General features: G+C 43.7%; 1 protein-coding gene across 1 annotated transcript in view; it reads right to left on the bottom strand.

Moving 5' to 3' along the window:
* The window catches only part of glp1r.L (glucagon like peptide 1 receptor L homeolog), a 146,297-nt gene that overhangs the window by 60,369 nt on the left and 59,415 nt on the right, over window positions 1–26,513 (bottom strand). The window contains exon 4 of the mRNA XM_018262711.2: window positions 19,815–19,922. Within this exon, the coding sequence (XP_018118200.2) occupies window positions 19,815–19,922 (108 nt within the window). The remainder of the gene's footprint in view (window positions 1–19,814; window positions 19,923–26,513) is intronic.

Below are 26,513 nucleotides of genomic sequence, written 5' to 3'. Positions count from 1 at the left end.
GTAATCTGCTTGATACTGCTCTGTATTGGAGGGACAGAAGTCTGCAGGGATTTGAGGGACATTTTAGCTTAGGTAGCTTTGCTGGCTAGTAATCTACTGTTCTCTTTAAACAACTGCCATACGTTGACCTTGTAGGCATTGTTTGCCCAGTTTTTTTGGACGCAGCCACTGAAGCACAGTTGCCAGAAAAAATATGCCATATAAATGCTGAAAATAGTCATTTTTCGCCATACGTTGACCTTGTAGACATTGTTGTCAGGGAGCCAGGAGCCCCCTCTGGGGAGTAGTCCGGATCTAGGAGGAAGCCCCTCAGGAGGGATCAGGATCGTGGTATCCAGGGATAAAGCAGAAAGGGTAATCGAGTTCAGGCAACAGGTCACAAGGCAGGCAGAATAGAATCAAAGTCCAAAGTCCAGGCAGGGGGTCAGCAACAAGAGATCAAACAGGAATATCCTCAGGGATAACAGGAATAGGCAACAGGGAACCCAGGAATCAATACAGGAACAGATCCTATTTTCGGGCGCCATCTTGGCGTCTCAGGCGTCCTTTTATATTTGAATTTGGCGCCCTTGCGCCAGCGTCAGCGCGCCTGCGACCGTCGCGCCGCGCTGACGTCACGGCGCCGGCGTCGGAACCCACGTGGGTTGACTGGGCGCCGCCATCTTGGATTCTTCGCCGCCGGGAGCGGACGCGACTCCTCGCGCTCCCGGCGGTCTTGACAGTACCCCCCCCCCTCACGGGGGGCCTCAGGACCACCGGGACTTGGTTTCTGGGGAAACTTGGAGTGGAAGTCTCTTACCAAACGAGGAGCATGCAAGCGGAAGATGTACTTAATAAAGAGTTGGGATAATTCCACCGCAGAGGGTAACTTCTTCAAAGGGATGAAATGGGCCATTTTGCTGAAGCGGTCAATGACAACCCAGATCACAGTATTCCCACCGGAGGGAGGAAGTTCGACAATAAAGTCCATAGAGAGGTGCGTCCACGGACGAGAGGGAACCGGCAAAGGCTGTAACAACCCGCTGGGGCGGGAATGGCTAGGCTTAGAAGTGGCACAGACATTACAAGCAGCCACAAAGTCCTTTACATCCTTGCGGATATCAGGCCACCAGACTAGGCGCCTCAAGAGTTCAAGGGTCTTGGCCGGACCAGGATGTCCAGCTTGTCTGGAGCAGTGGGTTTGTTGCAGGATGGCCAGGCGAAGTTCTGGAGGGACGAAGGCCATGCCAATCGGAGTATCTTGAGGAGCCGAGGACTGCCCAGCCAGAATCTGGTCGGCAAATTGGGGATACAGAGAGGCAATGATCTTGACTGGTGGAATGATTGGTTCCTGCCTCTCAGGGTCACGGTCCACCGGAGTGAAGCTACGAGACAAGGCATCGGCTTTCAGATTCTTGGAACCTGGGCGATAAGTCAAAACAAAGTTAAAACGGGAAAAGAAAAGGGCCCACCTGGCTTGTCTGGGATTTAGCCTCTTGAGGGACTGTATAAACTCCAGATTCTTGTGATCTGTGAAAATCTGGACAGGAATTTCAGAGCCCTCCAGGAGGTGACGCCATTCTTCAAGGGCAAGCTTGACTGCTAAGAGTTCTCGATTTCCGACATCATAGTTCTGCTCTGCGGATGAGAACTTCTTGGAGAAAAACGCACAGGGGTGCAATTTTCCATCAGTGGAGTGTCTCTGAGACAGGATAGCTCCGGCTCCGACTTCAGAAGCATCGACTTCGATGCAGAAGGGTAGTGCAGGATTGGGATGTCGGAGAACAGGAGCGGACGTGAAGGCCTCTTTCAAGGACTGAAAGGCTTCTATGGCGGATTGAGGCCACAGGCTGGGTTTACCCCCTTTCCGGATGAGGGCCAGGATAGGTGAAATGCGGGAAGAGAACCCCCGGATGAACTGTCGATAATAATTAGCAAATCCGATGAACCTCTGGATTGCCTTGGTACTCAGTGGGAGAGGCCACTCCTGGATGGCCGACACCTTCACGGGGTCCATCTCAAATCCCTCTGGAGAGATAATGTATCCTAGGAAGGGGATCTTGGATACCTCGAAGACACACTTCTCCAACTTGGCGAAGAGAGAGTTCTTCCTCAGACGAGAGAGTACCTCCTTCACCTGGGAGCGATGACTTTCAAGGTCCTTGGAAAAGATCAGGATGTCGTCCAAGTATACGACTACGAACCTTCCTAGGAGATCTCGGAACACATCATTAACAAACTCCTGGAAGACGGCAGGGGCATTGCATAGGCCGAAGGGCATAACGAGATATTCATAGTGCCCATCCCGAGTGTTGAATGCCGTCTTCCATTCGTCACCCTCCCGGATGCGAATGAGGTTGTAGGCCCCCCGGAGATCCAACTTGGAGAAAATCTTTGCCCCTTTCAGCTGGTCAAAGAGCTCAGCAATCAGGGGCAGGGGGTACCTGTTCTTCACGGTGATCTTATTCAGACCCCGATAGTCTATACAAGGCCGAAGGCCTCCGTCCTTCTTCTCCACAAAGAAGAACCCAGCCCCTGCAGGAGAGGTAGAAGGGCGGATAAACCCCCGCTGGAGATTTTCTTGGATGTACTCCTTCATAGCGGTAGTCTCTGCAGGAGAGAGAGGGTAGGTGCGCCCTCTGGGGGGCATAGCTCCTGGCAGGAGTTCAACCGGACAATCGTAGGAGCGATGTGGGGGAAGGAACTCTGCCGACTTTTTACAAACACATCGGAAAATCCCTTGTAAGTGGAGGGCAAAGTCTTTAATTCCGCAGAGGAGACATTCACCTTCTCGAGGGGTTTTGACGGAAGGCAATGTTGCAGGCAAAATAAACTCCAACGAGAGATCTGCCCAGTGGACCAGTCTATGGTGGGGTTATGCAGACGTAACCACGGAAGACCCAATATTACTGGAGTAGAAGGACATGGGATGATGAAAAATGAAAGTTTTTCTTGATGCAGCGCCCCAACTTGTACAGATAGTTCCGCCGTGAACTTTGTGACGAATTCAAACTCCAGGGGTTTGTCATCTATGGCGGTAATTCGCAGGGGTGAAGATAATGGAAGCAGGGGAATCTTCATGCGTTCGGCAAAAAAGGCATCCATGAAATTGCCATCCGCTCCGGAGTCGAGGAAGGCCCTTTCGAAGATAGACCTACTTGCCAGGTGAATCTGCAAAGGAAGAAGAAGTCTGCGTGAACTTTCTTGATACTTCTCCAGAGGACCTCGAGTGATGCCCCCTACATGAGAAACCTGAGACATACCTCGGGGTACAAAACTCTTGGCTTTGGCAGGACAGGTGTTGGCAAAATGGGAATGCCCACCACAGTACAAACAGAGACCTGCCATACGTCTTCGGAGTCTTTCCTGCTCGGAGAGGCGAGCCTTTCCTACTTGCATAGGTTCCTCCAGAGGAGACGTGGACACATGAGTCACAGGGACAGCGGGTGCTTGCAGAATCGGCCTTTGAAAGCGAGGGGCCAACATGGGAGAAAATCGTCTGCTGCGCTCTCTCTCCACCTGGTGTTCTCTGAGACGGGTGTCAACCTTAATGGATAGAGCGATCAGCCCTTCCAGGGTGTCAGGAGTCTCTCTGGAGACGAGATCATCTTTGATGCGGATGGATAGGCCTTGGTAGTATACAGCCTTGTAAGCGTCATCACACCAGGAAGTCTCCGCCATCAGTGTTCGGAAGTCTATAGCATAGTCATTGACACTGTGGCTTCCCTGCCGGAGCTGCAAGAGACGGGCAGGGGCGTTCGTAACCCGACCTGGAGCATCAAAGATTAAACGAAAAGCTTGGAGAAAGTCTTTAACATCAAAAGTCAGCGGGGAATTCTTCTCCCAAAGAGACGTTGCCCACTCAAGTGGCTTGCCTTCCAATCGAGACATCACATACCCCACCTTGGAACGCTCACTTGGAAACTGTGTGGGTTGGAACTCAAATTGAATTTGGCATTGTGTGGCAAATCCCCTGCAGGCTTGTGGGTCCCCACTGAAGCGAGGGGGAGGTGGAATGCGAGGCTCACCTGTCGGGTAGCTTGCGTTCGTAGGGGCTGCCGCCATGGGGGGATCTCCAGTAGGTGGAGCAGTGGAAGGCTCAGAAGGCACTTGAGCTAGCAGGATATCGAGTGCTTGCCCAATGCGAACCTGCTGGTTTTCGTAGTCCTCCATGCGGGATGCCAGTCCGCGGAGCGCTCGTCCGACATGAGGTGTGGCTTCCTCAGAAGGATCCATGGCCCGAAAATAATGTCAGGGAGCCAGGAGCCCCCTCTGGGGAGTAGTCCGGATCTAGGAGGAAGCCCCTCAGGAGGGATCAGGATCGTGGTATCCAGGGATAAAGCAGAAAGGGTAATCGAGTTCAGGCAACAGGTCACAAGGCAGGCAGAATAGAATCAAAGTCCAAAGTCCAGGCAGGGGGTCAGCAACAAGAGATCAAACAGGAATATCCTCAGGGATAACAGGAATAGGCAACAGGGAACCCAGGAATCAATACAGGAACAGATCCTATTTTCGGGCGCCATCTTGGCGTCTCAGGCGTCCTTTTATATTTGAATTTGGCGCCCTTGCGCCAGCGTCAGCGCGCCTGCGACCGTCGCGCCGCGCTGACGTCACGGCGCCGGCGTCGGAACCCACGTGGGTTGACTGGGCGCCGCCATCTTGGATTCTTCGCCGCCGGGAGCGGACGCGACTCCTCGCGCTCCCGGCGGTCTTGACAATTGTTTGCCCAGTTTTTTTGGTTGCAGCCACTGAAGCACAGTTGCCAGAAAAAATATGCCATATAAATGCTGAAAATAGTCATTTTTCGCCATACGTTGACCTTGTAGACATTGTTTGCCCAGTTTTTTTGGTTGCAGCCACTGAAGCACAGTTGCCAGAAAAAATATGCCATATAAATGCTGAAAATAGTCATTTTTTGCCATATACGTTGAGTCAACGTATGGCAAAAAATGACTATTTTCAGCATTTATATGGCATATTTTTTCTGGCCTCTGTGCTTCAGTGGCTGCGGCCAAAAAAACTGGGCAAACAATGCCTACAAGGTCAACGTCGTTGACCTTGTAGGCATTGTTTGCCCAGTTTTTTTGGCCGCAGCCACTGAAGCACAGAGGCCAGAAAAAATATGCCATATAAATGCTGAAAATAGTCATTTTTTGCCATACGTTGACTCAACGTATATGGCAAAAAATGACTATTTTCAGCATTTATATGGCATATTTTTTCTGGCCTCTGTGCTTCAGTGGCTGCGGCCAAAAAAACTGGGCAAACAATGCCTACAAGGTCAACGTATACACTACTACAGCGGTGGATACGGATTACGTAAAATATATTATGGCTGCTTGAAAAAAGTCACTCCGGTGTTTTTTCTGGAGACGGTAATATTATGGATATTTAGACAGAATGTGAACAAGGTCACACAGCTAGATGGCGGGTTGAAGAAAACAGTGTGCAAATAATGCCTACAGGGCAAATAATGCCTAAAAGGTCAACTTATACACTACTACAGCGGTAGTAAAATAAAAAAAAGTAAAATAAAAAAAAATGAATATTAAAAAAAAAAAATTAAAGTTGGTGCTGCTGAACTACTAGGAGCAGCAGATTAGCACACCAGTCCCACTCCCCAACACTGCTAGACTAATAGCACTGGGCTCTTATAGTAGTAGTAGTAGTAGTAGTAAAACAACAAAAAAATAAATAAAAGCAGTCCTTTCAAGGACTGCTGTTATTGCAGCAGTCAGCAGATGAGATCAGAAGCAGGACAGCTGCCCACTGCAGCTACATACAGAGCACTGCAGTAGAAGGTAGATTACTAGCCAGCAAAGCTACCTAAGCTAAAATGTCCCTCAAACCCCTGCAGACTTCTGTCCCTCCAATAACAGAGCAGTATCAAAACGATTACTAGCCAGCAAACTTTCAACTGTCCCTGAAATCACTAACAGGCAGCAGCTCTCTCCCTACACTATCTCTTCAGCACACACAGGCAGAGTGAAAAAACGCTGCAGGGCTTCGGTTTTTATAGGGAAGGGGAGTGGTCCAGGGGAGAGCTTCCTGATTGGCTGCCATGTACCTGCTGGTCTGGGGTGAGAGGGCAAAAAAAAGCGCCAACAATGGCGAACCCAAAATGGCGAACGTCGCGCGACGTTCGCGAACTTCCGGCGAGCGCGAACACCCGATGTTCGCGCGAACAAGTTCGCCGGCGAACAGTTCGCGACATCTCTAAGCAACAGTAGGACAAGATACCAAAAGGAACACTTTATATCCATACTGCAGGTTGGGCTGTGAATTTTTGCTGAGCTGAAGGGCTATAAATTGCACAATCTTTAATTATATAAATAAAGGGGCCCTACAAAGTCTTTTCTGCCCTGGGTTCTCTCTATTTGACGAGATCAAGCCCCCCATCCCTTTTCAAACAGTAAGCACCCTGAGCAGATCCCCTTACCAACCATTATTCCAAAATGTTTTAGCATGCACACTACAATTTAAATCATTCTACCAAGGAGCCTGGACACTGCATATGATGTTGCCAAACATAATATCCACCAACCCTGGTATGCTGCTCTGCACTTGCCTCTTAGGTATGGGGGGATGGGGTACATTCTGGGAGAGCAGTTGAGATGCTACTGTTCTTTAAGGTGTAGGGGTTCTTCTACCTTGACGACAGTTCTGGATAAAGCCCTGGTTCCTTTCTCACAACATTTGCTTCTTCAGCATCTGATATGTATCCAAGCCCTACTCTACTCACCATTGTATATTCCTTATACTCCAGTATAACTGAGACCTCCATCTTCAAAGTCACTTCATTTCTCCTGCCAGAAGGGGTGCCAAAAAGGATTGGAAAACCATTCTTATATAGAGCAGTCACCTCATCAACTACCATTGCACTACACCAAGTGTTCATGTTGTCCCTTCCCTAAGAAACTCTACTTTCAGTCAGTAGGTTCCACCTTCTACTTATACTAGAGGCAAGTAACATGGGGTTCCCACATTCCCAGGGCATGTCAAATAACCACAATTGTCCAAATGACTGTAAGTATAATCTGTTCAGCCGACCCCCCAAGCTGCACCCTACAGTCACCGCCCTACAGATACTGTGAGATTACAGAAATAAGTAGGAAGAAGAAGGCATGAAATGGAATCAGTTGGGCAGAAGATAAAATTAATATTATCTGGGGCTGGGACAGTGCTGGTTCCAGTTGTTAGGGAAGCACAGGGTCAATTAATTTGTGATTCTGTCTCTGTAATCTATGGTATTGCTCAGTGCAAACAAAGAAGAAGCAGAGAAGATTAATGTTAAGGCTTGGGAAGTGTTATGTATTCCTTCTCTTCTTCATTATCTAGTCACTAATTAGCTTTGTTCACAGATCAATGGTTTGCTGGCTCTGCTGTCAGTCACAGAAGAGATTAATTCCATCTGCCTACAGAGAAGCCATTAGGGCACATGTACATCCGCAAGTGCAGTTGTGTTCCTTGCACTCTCCCCATAGTCAGATGAGTGTAAAAATCACTTTAAGTAAAGGTGTTTGTGTCAAAATGCTCTCCTTGCACTTCCTGCCTTCTGAATTGAGCCCTGCTGAGCTTATTGAGGCAGGGGAACCTTGGACCTACCACCACCTCCAGATGAGGGTTAGCTCCAAGGTTCTCTCTGTGCCCTGCATCAATCACTGCAGTTCCGTTGCCCCAAAGGGATACGGCACCTAGGTCACTGACATTCCAAACATCGGGAATGGTGCCAGCAAACATCGGGAATGGTGCCAGGCAGACCACGAAAACATTCAGCCCCACTGCTTCCAATTTGTGACAAAGTGAACATATATTTGCGTCAAGATCATCAACCCTTTGTGATATGAATTCTGGGAAAGGTGCTGCATTTTTAAAATAATATGCCAATTGCACTCTAAACCTCTGTAAAGTTATGCCTGTGTTGCAGGGCCGGGACTAGCGGTAGGCAGAAGAGGCACGTTTTCCCCCAGCACGCATCGTCACATGGGGCACGCATGTGTGAGCATTCGCAAACAAGCCAGGGATGGGGCAAATTGGCTGGCTGGGTTTGTCTTGGGCACCCGGCCTGCTTGGCCCAGGTGTGCCGTGTGGTCCAATCACTACTAGTGTAAACAGGTGCAATGGGTGGCTCTTTGTTGTGGCTCCCATCATTCCCAACTTCTGTCGAGGCGACTCTTCTGCTGTGGAGGCCACTCACTATTCTTGGTCCTTTTGCATGGCAGTGGGCATCATAGGGTTAACTCCCCTGCCATGATGGAAGGACAGGATAGGGTTCCCCTTCCCCCTATTCACCATCCTTCTTTTCTGTCTGTGACTCCTCCCCACCACCACCACCACAAGCCAGAGGAATAGCCTCACCTCCACTGAAGTTCTGCATGCAAGGTTGTCAGATCATTTTGTGAGATGTAAGAAACATCTGGCATCCTGAGCATCCGTAGCCTGTGCCGTAATTAGACACATGAATTTCAACACATGCACAAAAAGATACTGCTTTGAGCATTTACAAATAAGAAATGACAGATGCCAAAAAAAAAAGTTTGAATTGAAGTTCTAGTTGCCTTTTGTGCCTTGCTCCTTATCAATGCTGGGTACAGTAGGTGTGATTATACAATTTTTTATAAATTTTTTTGCTCGCCGACTGTCTAACACTCAAAAAAGAGAAGCAACACGTTCTATGTTTTATTTGCAAGCTGCCTTGTTCCTTAGTAATTATACTATTTTTCTCTTCATCCAGAACCAGTAAAATGGACTGAAAGGGATTTAGAGAATAAAGGATTTTCAGATAATTCAGTGGCTACCCTCTTGGCATCCAAAAAAAATTCAAATAGTCCCAAGTATGCCAAAACATTGGATACTTTTTTAACATGGCTTTCTTCAAAACAAGTTAATACTGATGAATTGGATGTAGTCACGTTCTTCAATCCGGGATGGATCTCCAGTTAAAGTTACATAGTTACATAGTTAAATCGGGTTGAAAAAAGACAAAGTCCATCAAGTTCAACCCCTCCAAATGAAAACCCAGCATCCATACACACACCCCTCCATACCTTCACATAAATTCTATATACCCATACCTATACTAACTATAGAGCTTAGTATCACAATAGCCTTTGATATTATGTCTGTCCAAAAAATCATCCAAGCCATTCTTATAGTCATTAACTGAATCAGCATCACAACATCACCCGGCAGTGCATTCCACAACCTCACTGTCCTGACTGTGAAGAACCCCCTACGTTGCTTCAAACTAAAGTTATTTTCTTCTAGTCTGAAGGGGTGGCTTCTGGTACGGTGATCCACTTTATGGGTAAAAAGATCCCCTGCTATTTGTCTATAATGTCCTCTAATGTACTTGTAAAGTGTAATCATGACTCCTCCCAAGCGCTTTTTTTATAGAGAAAGCAACCCCAACTTTGACTTTCTACCCTCATAATTTAAGTCTTCCATCCCCCTAACCAGTTAAGTTGCACTTAGTCTCTGCATTCTCTCCAGCTCATTTATATCCCTATTAAGGATATAAATGAGCTGGAGATGGTGCAGAGACATGCAAGTTGAAGGAAAGGATTTCCAACTTTACTTGTATTTGCTTAACTGATACCCTGTACCGAGGTACCTGTCAGCAGAACAAGGCAGCAGCACGGGGTCCTTCCCCGAGCACCACGGAGTGATCATCTTCTTCCACTTCCGGGGTATCAGGTAAGTAAATACAATCATTTGGGGTTGCCTAAGTTATGGTACCCCCAAGTAAAAAAACATGTTCCTTCTCCTTTCAGTGTTTCTGCACTTAAAGGGCAGATGTCAACAATTTCTACTTTTACAGGAAGTCAGTGGGTCCGTTGTTCCATAGTCATTAGGTTATTCCAGGATCTAAGAAGATTGAGACCATTGTCTAGACATATAATTTTGCTCTGGGAATGCCTATATTGAGCCTTTGAAATAAGTGCATTTGTGGTATTTAAGATGATGTTACCATTGGCCATTACTTTGGCCAGGAGAGCTCCAGGAACTGACTGTTGAGGAACCTTATTTGGTATTGCACAGGATAGAGTTGTTCTCCAAACGAAGGATGGTTTTGTTGGTCTCGGTCATACTCTCAAGTTCCATTAAGGGAGTCTGCCTCTTAAAAGCACCATAGGCAGGTGGATCAAATTGTGTATCACAGTGGCTTACAATGGGCAGATAGCACCTGAACTGAGTAAGGCACATTCCAGTCTGGCTATGGCAACCTCCTGGGTCTTCCATGCTCAGGTGTCTCCTGTCGAGCTGCAGTTTGGACATTCATAAATAATTTAATGTGACAATATACATTTGATTTGTATTTCTAGGTAATTTTGGTCATAATGTTCTTCTTGCAGACTTATCTAATGAAAAATTGCATCCTACCCTTGTTGTGTTTCGTTTACAAATGCAGAGGAGTTTGCAAAGCGTGATTTTTAGAAGCAATTTGCAACATTTTTTTCTCACAATTCCAGTGCCATGACCCAAAACACAGTGGGAACCCAGGAATAATTTCCATGCCCTGGGCACTTGTTATTCCTTGTATCTATTGGGAAACTTGTTTACTATCCTCAGATTCAGCTGGGTGGTCACCCTGACATTCAGCAGACATACAGAGAAGTGCAAGAATTATGTTTAGATACACGCCCTTTATGAATGGCGTTAATTCAACCACAAAGAGATTGAGCTGCGGTTCTCAATAAAAGGAGAATTTGTGATCCAAATAAATGTTAAATTAATTTGGAAATGTAACCATTGATATTCTGATAGAGATGTGCAATTGTGCTCTTTTTCTATTGTTTGTGGTTTTTGACTGATTTCCCTCTCTAATGCACGTTGCTATCTCGTCATCTCAGCGCCCTTATATTGGCCAGTGAGTGGTTAAGACAGACCCGGGTGTGGGTCTCTTGGAACTGGAGAGGGGCTGGAGAAGACACATATTAGCAGCAAGCTGAGGGTTGTGCCATTACTGTTTCTCATGATCATTAATAAGGGATCAATCAGGTGAAGACAAAACCCAGAGGAGCCAAAAAGAGTTACAAGGAAGAGAAAGCAACTGGAAGACAGCAAGACGTCGGCACAACCAACCAGGCACATTTTGCTGGGAGGGAACCAGCGCAGGCAAATGTGAGAGGGCAGAGCTATTTGTCAGGAGGACACTGTTGGGTTCCTTCCCGTCACATTACTTCCAGCAGGGAAAAAGCTATTTCCATGGAGCTGACGGCACAGAGTGTTTCCTCTCCAGCGAGTGATAATACAATAACACTCAGACTTCTCTGTGATGTTGACAAACCCTCGGGCCCAGTTTATGTGCAATCAATGTACAGAGATTTATGGGCTCTCATTATGGCCCAATGACCCAGTGAGTGGTTCCAAGTGGATATCTGAAAATGAATTAACATTAACTGCCACATCCGCAGTTCCACACACCAGAACTGCCTCAAAACCAATCAGGGATACAGCTCTGCCCTAGCATTCATTAGCTGGGCCATCTTCTCAAATCTTAGGGTCACAACCAAATGTTCAGCCCAGGCTCCCTGTAACCAGCAAGACCAGATATTGCTTGGCCTGATCAAACCAGGAAGGGCTGAGAAACCCTGCTACAAAAGAATAAAAAGTGCTGTTGTCTGGACCCCCCTATCTCAGTCCTGGCTGTGAACTGATAACTGGAACAGTTTGAAGGGAGATATATTTCTGCTAGCTGGCCAGAGAGAGAGGGTGTCCCACAGTGGGAGCCAAGAGCTGGGAGAGGGAAGGTCTATGTCGGTGTCAAGCATTGTGGAGTGCTGGTTTCCTAAGGAAAATGACTTTAAAAGGTGCATTAAAAAGAAAATACCCTGTGTATTAGTAACTGCTCAAGGGTTTTGTTTTATTTTGTTAATGCACCTGTTTGCTCACAGCATGTATGGTACAACACCTCTCAGCTGCTGCAATTACAGGAATACAAAGGCTTATTAAACTGGTTGCAGAAAATACTTCTCAATAAATAACAATACAGTGGCCCAACCTACTCCAAGGTCTCTTTGGAGTATTACTCAAACACCACAGACACTTGTTCCTAGTGTTCCAGGCGTTCTCAAGGTTGTTCCAAGGGATGACATAAAGAACTCTGTATCCTACTTGAGTTCCTACAGTACTATGGAAACTACCCACACAATATCTCCTTATTAGAGCACAGACTGCTCATTTTAGCTATCCTTCCTCACTCCTATAGACTTCTATAACAGGTCTGTTATCCACTGTCTACTCTTCGTTTAAGGGGTCCCTCTCCCCAATGTCACAAAGAGCTCACCTCTCTTTACTGGGGCCTTGCTTTACTGGGGCTTTGCTCTCCCAGGCTTCCAACAAACATCCATCTTCCTCAGCATGTTGAAGCCAAAAGGAAGAACTACCCCCTTTCCAATTGCTATCAAATTTAACAGGAAGCAGTTATACATATCCCTGGGCCAATGGGGAACACTTCACTGACCTAGGTACCATGGATACAGACAGGCCCGGACTGATCTGTGGGTTCTGGCAAATGCCAGAGGGGCTGATGTAAGGTCTCATAGACAGTCACCATCTAGTGGGCTGGTGGAGGACTATTTGGGCCTCTGACCCTTGGAATGCCAAGGCCTATTTTGACTCCCAGTCCAGATCTGGATACAGCTCCGGGACTTTAAAGTTAGAGGATTTCCAAGCCATAGGGAACATCAACCTTATAGGCCACTACACATATACAAAAACGGGACCCCTTACCCAGAAAAACGCTATCCAAATTATGGGAAGGCACCTTCCATAGAATCCATTTTAGGCAAGTAATTCTAAGGTATGAAGATCCAAATTACAGAAAGATCCATTATCCGGAAATCCCCAGGTCCCGAGCATTCTTTATAACAGGTCCCATACCTGTAATATAACGCAACCTTGTACTTGAGGGTAACTAAGCTGCATGAATCCATACTGTTGGTAGGGTTGCCACTTGGCCGGTATTTCAGTAGTTGGTAAATTGCCAGCTAGAACTGAGTCTGGCATTACAAATGTATTGGCAATACAGTTGCTAGTGAATATGTAATTGCCTCTATTTTCCTCCTGTCTCTAAAGTGTTTTGTTGACAGAAGGTTCCCTGTGAAGGTTGCATGTGGCCCACCTTCTCTATTCCTTCTTCTGAGTAGGATTTGCTGTCTTATTTTAGTCCTGCTTATTTTCCTGGCACTACATGGAGAACAGAGGCCAGTGTTATAGAAATCATATTTCATCTTCATCCGATGTCACATTTGTCACAGAATTTCAAAGGTTCCTCTAAATAACTTTGACCAATTTCCATTCATTATACCTCTAGCAAACGAGGCCACACCCTGCGCATTTTACGCAAAGAAGATGGATGGAGCTATTTTTAATCTTCCTTATTACCATACACATTGGGCCGAGTCATGTTTCAAATGATGAAGCCTTTATTTATTGCCAGTACAATTGCATTATTGGAAGCAGGTGGCGAGGGACAATAGGAATCATATATGCGGCTATTTCTCTTTTTCGCTCTGTAGGGAAATTGCAGCTTTGATGGAAATCATCAGTCACTCATCCAAACAAGCATCACTAATCTATCTTTAGCATCACTTAAAGGCCAAAACATCCTATCTTTTCTCACTGCAATAACAATGGCCACCTCTGCTGTTTCCATGGCAATCACGAGATCCATGCAGGCTTCTGAGATATTCTGATGTAAGACCCCAATTAACTTTTGTAATGGGAGGACAATGTTGTGATCACCCACCTCCTCTCAAGATTGGTACAGAAAGGCCAAAAGGACATAATGAGTAAATGTGAAATAAAAAGGTGAAGGTTCAGGATGAAGTAACGACACAACGTGATCATTTATCTTTTTCAGTCATCATCAAACCAACAACATCACACAGATGAGTCTATTGGTGATACATACCCAGCTCTTCCCACGGATCTAACAACAATTCTACACTTCCCTCCGCACCGAAATCCATTGCCTTGATCACTGTAAGGCCCTATATCCAGGGATTCTTAACCTGGGGTCCCATTGCTCTTTAGAATAGTTCCCCATGCTGTTTAGAGTGGTTTTCCATAATTCTTCTAAATACAACAAATTGTGTCCTACAATAGGGAAAAATACATTTTTGGCAGCTGCAAAAAGACTTGATTTGGGTTCTTTGCAAGTTACATTAAAGGGTAATTATCTCGAAAATTTTAATTTGATATAAGCTTCATCAAACCAAAATAATACATTTTGTAAATAAAATAAACTAAAAATTCTGAATCGTTTATGAAATATTCAAGTTACTCTTCACTATCCTCCTCTCAGCATTTGCCTCTTTTCATGCAGGAGTTGGGAGTCTGATTTTGAATGACAGTTAAATCCAAAATATCTTTTAGGGAGCTCCTTTTGCCTAGAAGATGTATTAGAGCTCACTTTATTTAAATCACCAGAAATACTGTCTCCTTACATGCAGAATTCGTGCCAAAGCTATTTTGTTTGTACTGCAATCACTATTTTGAGTTAGCTGTAATACATCTGCCAGGAAAGGAAGCCCCCCTATAGATATATTGGATGTAACTGTCAATGAAAATCTGACACCCAACTCCTGCATGAAGACAGAATAAAGAGAAATAGACGCTGAGAGGGGGATAGTGAATAGTGATTATTTCAGAAATTGATTGTATTAAGATTCTTCTTTTAGTATGATGAAGCTTATATTAAATTTTAATTTTCATGATAGTTCCCCTTTAATAATATTGATAACAAAGGGAAATTGGTAAAGGGTAAATAACCAAGCTTAGAGCTCATGGTGTCCCCTCCTTCCCCATTGGTACAGGGGCCAGGGGCATGAGGGCATTTGTAGCGCAGGTATTAACCTGCCATTGGAAAGAGATGGTCAGAGAGACTAGTACAGCTCCACTGGGGATGTAAATTCTATATGGGAGAGATTAGAGGAGCCATATATGTTAGGGGTGCCTAGAAAGTAAGAGGAGGAAGAAACCTGTTATATTTTGGTACCCGAGGATGAGTAGAGTATAACAGTGCTTTATTAGCAAGTTCATGCAGCCATTACACTTCAATAGTAGGTTCAACTCTAATACTTTTAAGCAGTATAGAAAGTACTATGTACACTGTATAACTCTTGTGCACAGTGACACCTACAGGCCCTTTGTATAAACACCACAAAACCTACCTGCAGGAAGGGTGTTTCACTCACTAGGGAAGAGATAGTTGGAGAGTTTAGTAAAGCCCCACTGGAGAAGTATATCTACAGACTACAGTCAGTCTCATGGATCCCCCTCTAGGAGTAGGGAGGATGCGATTCCCGATGCTTGAGGAAGAGATAGTTAAGGTCCTGTAGCAAAACAGAGCAAGTACAGGTGAGCACAGAGATCCTAATGAAGAGTGTTTTGGGGCTTGTTTACCCCCAGCCTGGGGACTTTGAGTGGATAAGGACAGTGATTAGTGTAACAAGTAAAGGCCCATTAATTAGACCTTTGAATGCTTTAATTCTTTTTGTTTTGTTCTGGTACGGAGATCCCCCATTATACCAGTGGCGTAACTAGATATAACTGGGCCCACAAAAAATTATTTTTCAGGCCCCCAAAATGTCTAGAGGTTGTGGCCTCTGACAAAGGGCCTGTGTAGCCCAAAACGTTGCCTAAGGCATTTTAAGTAAAGTTCTTCACTTTTTTCAATTATACTGGCGTGCTGCTGTTTTCATTGGATTCGTCTAGAGGTTGTGGCCCATGTTACCTATATTTATTAAAATTGTCTATAAATTATGACTGTTCTGCCCCCTCTTGTAATAGCCCATCACTTACTGAAAAGTAAATTCTTGAACTAACATGTTATCAGCCCTCCTTGTAACCCAGGACCAGGAGGGAACACAAAACAAAAGCTGTAATCAGAACACAAAGTGAAATGTACCGCCCACCCCCCGCCTTAAAAGTGAAGAGTTTCCTTCTAGGCACAGAATATAAATGAAAGTCTAGAAAGGCCACCGAGGAGACATTAGTGCGCACGGTATCGACCCGTTAGCTCATGAGGCTAATTTCTGGATAACATTGTTTCTATTGAGTCAGGTACCATAATGGTTATTTAACAGGGAGATATTTGTGGTGCTCTGTTATTGGACAGTCTGAAGGCAGATAAGAGGGTGATTTCTTGCACTAATCTAATTACACTTTCCTCAGATACGATAGCAAAGCCATTTATACACAGGCCGAGCACTGCCGGGGGCCACACAGACCTCACACACCTCTCTCTCCAATAGGAAATTACAGCTAACACTGTCCATGATCCATCACTACTCACACTCTCAAAAGGACTTTTCTGATTGGCTGGGACGGTTTCAGTTCAGATTTCAGTGCATGTGGGCAAGTACTGGATTGACTTAGCCTTTCTGACCATGGGGAAAGAGCGCGGCTCGTGAGCAAGAAGTGCAGAAATCAAAGATCCGTACCTGAGTAGCACCCGGGGAAAATAAATTCATGTAACAGGGGTAAGCTCCTGCCTGAACATGGGAAAGAGAGCAGCCCAGGAGCAGGAAGCAAAGATGATCAGAGCTTTGTATGCACTGGGGGTCAGTGAGATGGAGTTGGAGAGCTGCAGGCTAGGCATGCAGGGTGGGATAGGCCAAATGCTCCCTCTGCTTTACTCTAAAAATTTTCTCTGGGGCTCAATATTCTACTGGAATACATAAACCTCATGTGATATTGCACCCGATACTACAGGTACACTACAGGTTAACTCATGGCTACTTTCTTTCCTGTAGAGCTAGGACCCACTGGCTCTGTACCAAATATGCAATGGTAATGGTTTGTGCCCTGAAGCAACCTCCTGTAGAACACTGTGTACTAATGCCAATAAACTGGGCCAAGGACATGCCTGGGACTCACAGAGCAGGAACGCGTGGCAGGCAATGGAGACGGATAGTTGTAAAGGAAGGAACTGAATGAATTCACTATTAAGCACATTAGCGGCCATAATAAATGTTAACACTTAAACCCTTCCTAAGGCCAAACCAACGTACAGGGAGAAACCATTTGTGAGTCTGAGCCCCCCCCCGCCCATTGACCTCCACTTGTAACGCAGTCAACACTGAGCCGAACACTAGGTTTGAATTATTATTATTTTAGTATTGATGTACTGTATCTGTCCAGATCACCTGATGTTTTTCTTTCAGCCAAAACCTTCTAGTCATAACAGTGACAAAGCAAAATACGAAGGCCACAAAACTAGACATTACACCATATTAACCACAATTCAGCAGAAGCAGACCCCACAGTTGGTCATAGCCTGCACAGAGAGATACCATGAAACTTTGGCAACATAGATTATCCCTACCTTGTTCCACTGTCTTCATCTTGTTTTACTGTCTCCATCTTTTTCCTACTGTCTCCATCTTGCCCTACTGTCTCTATCATGTCCTACTGTCTCCATCTTGCCCTACTGTCTCCATCTTGCCATACAGTCTTCCTCTAGTCCTGCTCTCTCCATCATGCCCTACTGTCTCCATCTTGTCTTACTGTCTCCATCTTGCCCTACTGTCTTCATCTCACCCTTCTGTCTCCATCTTGCCCTACTGTCTCCATCTTGCCATACAGTCAGTCTCCCTCTAGTCCAACTCTCTCCATCATGCCCTACTGTCTCAAGCTTGTGCTACTGTCCCAGCTTGTTCTATTGTGTACCTCTATTACAGCTACTAATCCCCACACTTCCTACAAGTGATGCACAGTGGAACCCTATTATGCGGTGGCTCAGAAGCGTTTTATACCCAAAATAATCTCCCCCTTTACAGGCAGAACATTCTGTTTGTTTTCCCAGTTTGTTACATTTCCTCTCTCTATGGTTCAACCGAATGTCTCTCGCAGGTAATGGCTCTTATTATTAATGAACTATAATTATAAGATAAGTGAGATTGGGGGCCTTTGTGAATTTGAGTTTTTTTATTCATCTACAGAAACAGTAACACAAACATAACATTACCACTGCCAGACTGTAATTAAGGCTCTGCCAAATTTAGAACCCAATTAATGATTAGAAAAAACATCAGCATAGTCAGATCGTTATGCAAACACAGCCGCTCTCCCCTTTTTACAGCAAAATCCACAGCAACTATCAATAAATACAGTTGGAAAAAACAAAGATGTGGAATTATAAACCTTTCCCAGGGGTATCCCACCCAACCATATTCTTGTTATAGGACAGTCCCACAATCATCCGCAATATAAAGATGGAGAGATGTTACTATTTTTCCATTCTGCGAACCGCCACCAAATCACTGATGGAAAAACTGGAATTTGAATAGGATTTGCAGAGATTTCAGGATAAAAGTGTGCTGATGTTTGGCTCGAAATAGGCTTATATTTTAAATGTTTTAGTCTCCCCTCATTACATAGATATCGGATCATATAGGGATAGTCATTACAACTACACAAGGTGCTTATGGGTGTCCTGGCAGTGGGAGCTGAGCCCAACAAACACCCACTATTAATCATCAATAACTTTGTACCTGTTCACTTGCTAAAACTTTACTTAACCCCCCTAGGTCCCCTTCTGTTCTATCCTAGTGAACAAGGGGTTGCCATCAGTTGGCCACTGGGGCTGCAAAATACATTTAACCCTCTCAGCGACAGTAGACTTATAAATGGCTGCCAAAATGCGACCCTTTGTTTATTGTCACCCGTCATGTGATTTCCTAATTGCTGATATTATCAGTTTCGAGGTTTCTTTTGTCACACACTAGAGACTGTTCTACCATCTTGTAATCATCAGTGGTGTCACTAGACTGGGCCTAACATTAAATATCATTTTAGGGCTGTTTAAACACTCCAGATAAATATGAGGAGGTTTATTACAACTTGTCAAGGTAACAACATTGCCTTATGCGTTTCGGGAAGACATTTCCTTAATCATAGGAATCCAGTTAATACAATTGCACCCCAAAGTGCCAACCCCCATCGTAATGACAAGAGCTGCTATTGGCTAATTCAGAAAGCAGAATGCACTCACAAGCACCGCTCCTACCTAATTCTCTGCATGAACTAATTATTCCTGAAGCCAATCACAACTTCCGAATGACTCCACTATTAAGGTGTTTCCCCCAAAGCATTCACTACTTAGCAGGTGCCCCAATGCTGAAAGTCTGGGAAGAATGCAGAGATGCAGATAAGAAAATGTGTGTATTTTAGCTTATACAGTACATGAGAACTAAAAAATCTAAGCCCAACACTGCGACATGTTTTGTTCTGTTATCACAATCTTCATCATTAAGCCATTAAACATTAACTGCAGTTTTGGGACATTTTATAGCTAATACAGTGCACTTGTAAATAGCGATGGGCGAATTTCTCCTGTTTCGCTGAAAAAAATTGCGAATTTCCCGAGAAATTCGTGAGACAACATAAAATTCACAAAAAACTTGTGAAACTTAAAAATTGATGCCCGTGAAAAGTTGCTTGCGGTGTTAAAGTCAATGGGCGTTCGAATAGTGTTGATGGCGGCGATTTTGGCGTGAGCGACTTTTTCAGATGCGCGGCCCAAATTTTTGGACGTCGGTGAAAATTCTCGCAGGAGTTTTGCAAATTTATTGCCCGATGATGAAATCAACTGATCTTGCTACTGAAAGGGAACTGTGACAAAAAGCAATATCATGTTGGGGTTAAAATAAAGCTTTTGTCTAACTGACTTTCATTTATAAAACTGACCTTGTAAGGGGGGCAGTAAATGTATTTACAGTTGGGTTTCTGTATAGACAAGCTAAACTGATTTACAGAATGAATTAATATAAAGCCTTTGGGGTTATATCTCTCCCCCCCTACCAAAGTACCCCGAGACATCATACCTTTGTGTGACCAGGGCAGGTACCAAGGGCACGTGACATTCACATAAGTTCCAGGAACACCGTCTGGCCAACAGGCGTAATCATCAAAAGTTCTGTTGCAAAACCTGCCTGGGAAAGAACATGAGCACATTTTATTAGAATTTGGAACCAAATCTGCCAACTAAGAGATAGTTATGAAAACTGCTCAATATAGGAGCCAGGTTAATGAACTGTTACTGCAGTAGACTACGTTTGGTTCTGCAGAGGAACACTATGTAGTCAGGAAAAACTCAACCTGCATCTGACTCTAACCTGTAAAACCTTAAAGGAGACATATTGTGTGAAAAAATAAGAACGTACCAGTGCGTTTGTACTCATTTAGATATAGAATAATTGTGTTTAGAAAGTAGTGTTTCAAGCTGATTTATTGAATATTTCTGCAAAAACCCTAATAATCCTTCCCTTCTCTTCCACTTCCCGCTCCCTGAATTCCCAGGCTGTGCAGGGGAGCCGGCGGCTCTCAGCTCACTGCACTGTAGGACAGGAACCAATCAGCAGCGAGCAGGACCTGATAGGGAACTGGAGCCTGCCTGTGGTTGTGTGACTGCAGGGCTGTGATTGGCTGTCCCCTCCTACTGTGCCTCTGGCAGGGACTTTAAAGTGGACCTGTCACCCAGACACAAAAATCTGTATAATAAAAGTCCTTTTCAAGTTAAACATGAAATCCAACTTCTATTTTTTATTAAAGCATTCATAGCTGTTGTAAACTCATTTAAAAATCTCAGCTGTCAATCAAATAGTGTCTGCCCCTCCTCTATGCCCTGGGCATAGAGGCGGGGCAGACAATTACTTTCACTTTCCATTCAGCACTTCCTACATGTCACTGCTCTCCCCACATCCCCCCATTCTCTTTAACATTTAATTGTGTAGCCAGTGCATGGGGATGGACATTGGGTCCCCCCTTTTGGTGCACAAACACGATTCTGAGATGATGCAACGCTTTCCTTAAAAACAGTGTCCACAAAATGGCTGCTGCCTGCTTGCTATCATTTTGAATTCCCAGACTGAAGGAAACAAATTCAAATAATTTATATAGTGTAATTAAAGTTCATTTTGCTTGACTAATGTGATAAAATAGGACTTTGAATATTTTTTTTGGATGACGGGTCCCCTTTAAGGACACACCCACCCCTCATTTGAAACAGGGACCAGAGAACATCTATAAAGAGCTCCAATAAAGGGGTTATTTTTAAAGATAATATTAATTTTTAGCACCATGTAAAAGCAACACAATATATTACTTATAATTGCCTACAAAGTTAGCTACAAAATGTTGCGATTGTAGCACCTGCGCCCAACTCGTACCTTCTCACTCTGTATGGTTCCAAGACAGGGAATGTTCAGGAGCAGTGGAGGAATGTACTTCCCCAGTCTGACCCGCACCCAAGCTTAACCTGCAATGGTTTACATAATTTTCAACCCACCCAACTGGCGGGTTACCATGGGTTTCGGGTCTAGCTGCACATGACTACTGAGCTGTTACTGCAATGCCCTGAGGTTGGTTGTGCAAAGGACACTTTAAGGCAATACTTTAGTATTATATTGTTTATTGTTTTAATATGGCTTGGAGTTGAGGGCAGTTAAATGCCCTTCAGTTTGCCAAGTAAATTGCCCTGTTGTGCCCACACTGTCACAAGAATTCCAGGGAAAAACCGATGCATTTCAGAAAAAAAAAAACATGACGATTTTGTTTGAAATTATGCACATTGCGTCCTAATATATGTTACAGTTAGAGGAGCGATGGGGGGCATTAATTACTTACACTTATGTTACACAGTCACAGCTGCTACTCATACATAGTAGGGAAGATTATATTAACATTATTATTATTATTATTATTACTAATAACATATTCCACAGCCCTGTACAATAAATGGGTTTATACGTTAAACATACAGAATTACATACAAAGTAATCAGTAGCCGATATAAGAGGTGAAGAGGGCCCTGCTCAAAAGATCTTATATCTAGAACTGTACTGTTTGCAGACCAAATTAGAACTAATTGTAACCCCGGGAAGAAAGTGACAACTACTGGGCTAGTAGTTAATTGCATGTACTAAACAAATCGCTATCGATATTAAATGAGCCGTTCACTTAAGCTGCTTTCCTTGATCCTTACACAAATGGTCTTTCCCATTTACTTTCATTCAGTCACTCCCACTAAACACTGGGGCTCATTTATCAACCCTGGGCAAATTTACCCATGGGCAGTTACCTATAGCAACCAATCAGTGATGAGCTTTTTAAAGCCAGCTGCAAGTAGAATAATAAATGCAGCAATCTGATTGGTTTCCAGGGGTTACTGCCCATGGGCAAATTTGCCCAGTGTTGATAAATGAGCCCCAGTGATACAGTATATCACTAGACACCTATTAGAAGGATATCCAGTAGGACCCCACTTTTACATACCCAGATTGTAAGCATTTCTGGAAATGACGTTGCATGTTGACTGTCCCGTGCTGGTAAGGCCGCATTCTTTCGTATCCTGATTTTAAGTTTTTCCAGATTTCACATAGATTTTTTGAGGTTCCCGGGAAAACATCAAAGGGGAGTCCTACTGTAGTTTACAGTAGATTTGTAGTCATGTACATAGTATATTAACTGGCTCTTAAACAAATTGGAACTCCTGTGTATGTGTGTAGTTTGAATACAGTGAAACCTCAATTTTGCATACCCTGATTTCCCATTTTCCTGGATTTTACACCATTTTTTTCTGGTCCTCTGAAAAAACTTAAAATGCAGAATATATAGACAGAGTAGATTGTAAGCTCTCTGGGGCAGGGTTCAATGGGAATGATCTATAATGTCTGTGCAGTGCTGTGAATACAAATACAGATACATAGAAGAACGCATTTGAAGCAGCGAGGGCCTCCCCAGATACTGTATAAATCAGTTTATTCTCTAAAACAAATTCCAATAACCCTGTGGGTAACACAGAAAGAGGATTTACCCCCTGAGGAGGCAATTAGGCTTTTTGTTGAAGTTAAAACAGAGCCAACGATCTCTGTATACATTTAATGAGTCTGATGGGTAACTGGGGAAATGGTCCTGGCAGGTTTCTGTTCAGCAATTCCTTACAAAGAATATTTAATAAATATATTCTACATTTACCATTTGTTTTTATGCAATCTTCTAAGCAGTTGGGTGGGTGTGTCAGTTAGGTGGGTGTAACAAGTTTAACAGTTGCATGGGTATATTTGGAATTATATAACCCAGACACGTTGGATTTTATCTGGATTAAGTGAATTTGAATTTGACTCGTGAATTAAAGGTTGAACCTGGTTTACTCCACCTTTTTGCTTTGCTTTATAATTCCACGTACAGCTGCACATTTTAGGCTTGGAGAAGGACCCAGGTAGGCCTGAATTGTTGTCTGTTGGCTTTATAATGCTTTCAGCCTAAATAAATAAATATTATAACTACTGAGCTGAGCTAATTTTTCAACTCTGTCTGTCCACATTCTTGCAAGTCAGAATGTAATATGTGTGTCTGCCCCATTGAATTACCCCTGGTCAGTTCAGTTTCTATAGAGGAGGTACTACAGCCTCAGGTTCCACCAAGGAAATTTGTTATTTGTTAAAGCCAAAAATGTTGTTAACTCTTAACAACAACAATGCAAGACGAAATCACAGCACCATCCAAATTGTGTATAATCTTAAAAAGCCTTTATTGGATTTTCTGTCTTGGATCTCAAACGAACAATGTTTCAGGCCTATGTGGCCTTTTGTCAAGTTTTGCCAAAAGGCCACATAGGCCTGAAACGTTGTTCGTTTGAGATCCAAGCCAGAAAATCCAATAAAGGCTTTTTAAGATTATACACAATTTGGATGGTGCTGTGATTTCGTCTTGCATTGCTTATCCGGTTGGAGTGGACAACCTTGCACGTGCACCTGCCTGATAAATTTGTGGTTTGGGTGAGTGCTGACCAATTGTTCCAACTCTTAACAACAACTCAGCTCCTAAAGTGTAAATAACAATGAAAAAATGCAGTAAATGGCAAGAAGGTGCCATTATTATTATTTGTGGCTTTTAATTAGGAGTTTTTATCAAGCGCTGTCTAATCATGAAGTACGAGTCAATTAAAGCATTGCTAATTTGCCCTTCTCCTAGGCAACCTTCACAAAATCCAGCCATAAATACAAATCAGTGGTTGTCTATTGGTGGAGGAATTTAAGATAAGTGAGAATTAATGCTGATTCGTTGCTCAGGGACAGTTGCATAGCGGACAGGAAGAAATCTAACTTTAACCCCCAGTGTCCCACCATTTGGGGAAACAAGATTTTTCAAGACATATTGGTTTTAAGGCATTCCTAAACTTTAACCTCTTCTTACCCAAGGTTAAGGAGTATCTATAAAGGAGTTTCTATAAAAATCCCTTTGGAATACAGTACATTAAACACTAGTCAATAGTTAACTCTATCCGGCAAGCTGGGGAGGCTCATTTTACGTCTATGACATCACCACTTTCACTTACAAATGATGTAACATGTAGAAACTGAAACAGGAGGTCAGAGGGTTTTGCCCGTAAGAGCATTAAATCTATGGACTGTGCTGCAAATAATACATGGGGAATAGGTTTGGGGGAAACATTCACAATAGTCAGGAGTAATAATCAGACACAAGACTGAATTATACTCAAAAGAAATGCCCTGCACCAGCTACAAAGTCCCCTCTTCTGGCTAAACTGATGTGTGCTCTTTGTTACCTCTGACTTGGGGCCTGGTGGAATCCACATAGTCAGAAATGTCCCCTACATCTAATGCTTATATCCGGAGTTAGACATATATATTAAGGCATTAATATGCCACAGGTATGGGATACGTTAATCGGAAACCCACACAAGGAGATTCGGGGAGATTTAGTTGCCTGGCTACTAATCGCCTCTTCTGGGCAACAATCTCCCCAAACTGCCTTTGCGTGTCTTCCCATCTGCTATAATGAAAAGTCGCTAAAGCAAGCACACGCGACGCTTCATTTTCTGAAGTCGCCCGAAGTTGCATCTCGAGGAAACTATATAGCGGATGGGAAGACACGCAAAGGCAGTTCGGGGAGATTGTCGACCCAGAAGAAGAGGCGATTAGTCGCCAGGCGACTAAATCTCCCCGAATCTCCTCGTGTGAACTAACCCTTAATGTTGCAAAATTGTAACAGTTCAGAACCTGCACCTGAATTACTGAGCTGCCAGACAGGAACATTCAACTTTAAACTTAGATTTTAGAAAAAAAAGTAAAAAATAAATAATGGAAAGTAAATGAAAAAAGTCATTATTTCTGGGGAACAATCTGAAAACAACTGAACTTTATACAAACGTTTGGAAGGTGAACGACCCCTTTAAGGTATGGAGATCCAAATTAAGGAAAGATTCCTTATCCGGAAAACCTCAACTCCTGAGCATTCTGGATAACAGGTCCCATACTTGTATATGTAACTTAGGATTCAACACAATTCCCACCTGGGAAGATAGGTGGCACTAAACCAAAGCACTGGACAACAGCCTTACTGCTCAGATAATTTTCTTACTATTGCCAGGCTAATGTAGTTAAAGCCACCAAGTTTTACCAGGTCTAGTAACCTATAGCAACCAGATGCTCAGATAGTTTGCTACTAAATGATACCTGCTTATAAGTTGTTAGGGGTTACAAGACCTGTAGCAAACTTTCTATCTTTTATTACATTACCCGTAGACTGTTAAATGTAAATGGTAGCACATGATGTGTGGGAGAATGATGGGGTGGGGTTGTAGGCAATATATTCTGGGAAGGACCAGGAACCTTCGACTACAAAAATCTACAGTGTCTTTCACTGAAATTAGCTTGTCCATATTGGTACAATCTATCTGGGGATGGAGGGATTTTTGTCAATGGTATGCTTATTGATAGCCAGTATTATTATTATTATCCTTTATTTAAAAATATATATATATATTAAAATAAAATATCTATATTATTTGCTTTTGTCCCTGCCCCAGTGGAGTTTACAATCTTAGTTAATAATATTCTGCCCATAGTTTGCCTAGTGCTCACAAGAAGTGAATTAAACACAGAAATATACAGTTATATACAACAAACTTAATCACATACTGATAACTGCTTGTATATGCCACGTCCCCATTGTACTGCCCCCCCCATTATCTGTGCTTGTGCATGGTAGGGGGATTTACAACTGCAGGACGGCTATAAGAAATAAGAAGTGTAGAACAGTGGAGCCTTATGCAAGACTGAAACTGCAGGATGACTCAGTAATGATATGATATGATATAATGATATGTTCATGGCTGGATATCAATTATAGAGATACAAAAGAAATGAAAGAGTCATGGTGCAGAAAAAATATGAGTGAAATCAAGTTAATCAGATAGACGTGTCAGAGTTAATGGCCCTGGTTCATATTCCTGATCCAGAGAAGTACATTATATCATAAACTGTCCGTGCAGGGACGCATTGGGTGCTGATCCATGCGGTTATCCTGTCATCATGAATATGTATCACCCCTCACTGTCATATGGTCTCAGCTGGGTGAAGAAAAGTGATAAAACAAAGGCAAAATAGTGTCCCCTGAGAGCCATTTATCAACATTACAGCCAATGAAATGCCAGAGTCGCATTTATTGAAGCGTCAGGAGTCACGGTGACAGGCACCACTAATCATTAGAGAAAATGT

This window comes from Xenopus laevis, chromosome 5L (assembly GCF_017654675.1).
Source record: "Xenopus laevis strain J_2021 chromosome 5L, Xenopus_laevis_v10.1, whole genome shotgun sequence".
In the NCBI taxonomy this organism is placed as follows: Eukaryota; Metazoa; Chordata; class Amphibia; order Anura; family Pipidae; genus Xenopus; species Xenopus laevis.
This window is presented reverse-complemented; position numbering and strand designations above follow the sequence as displayed.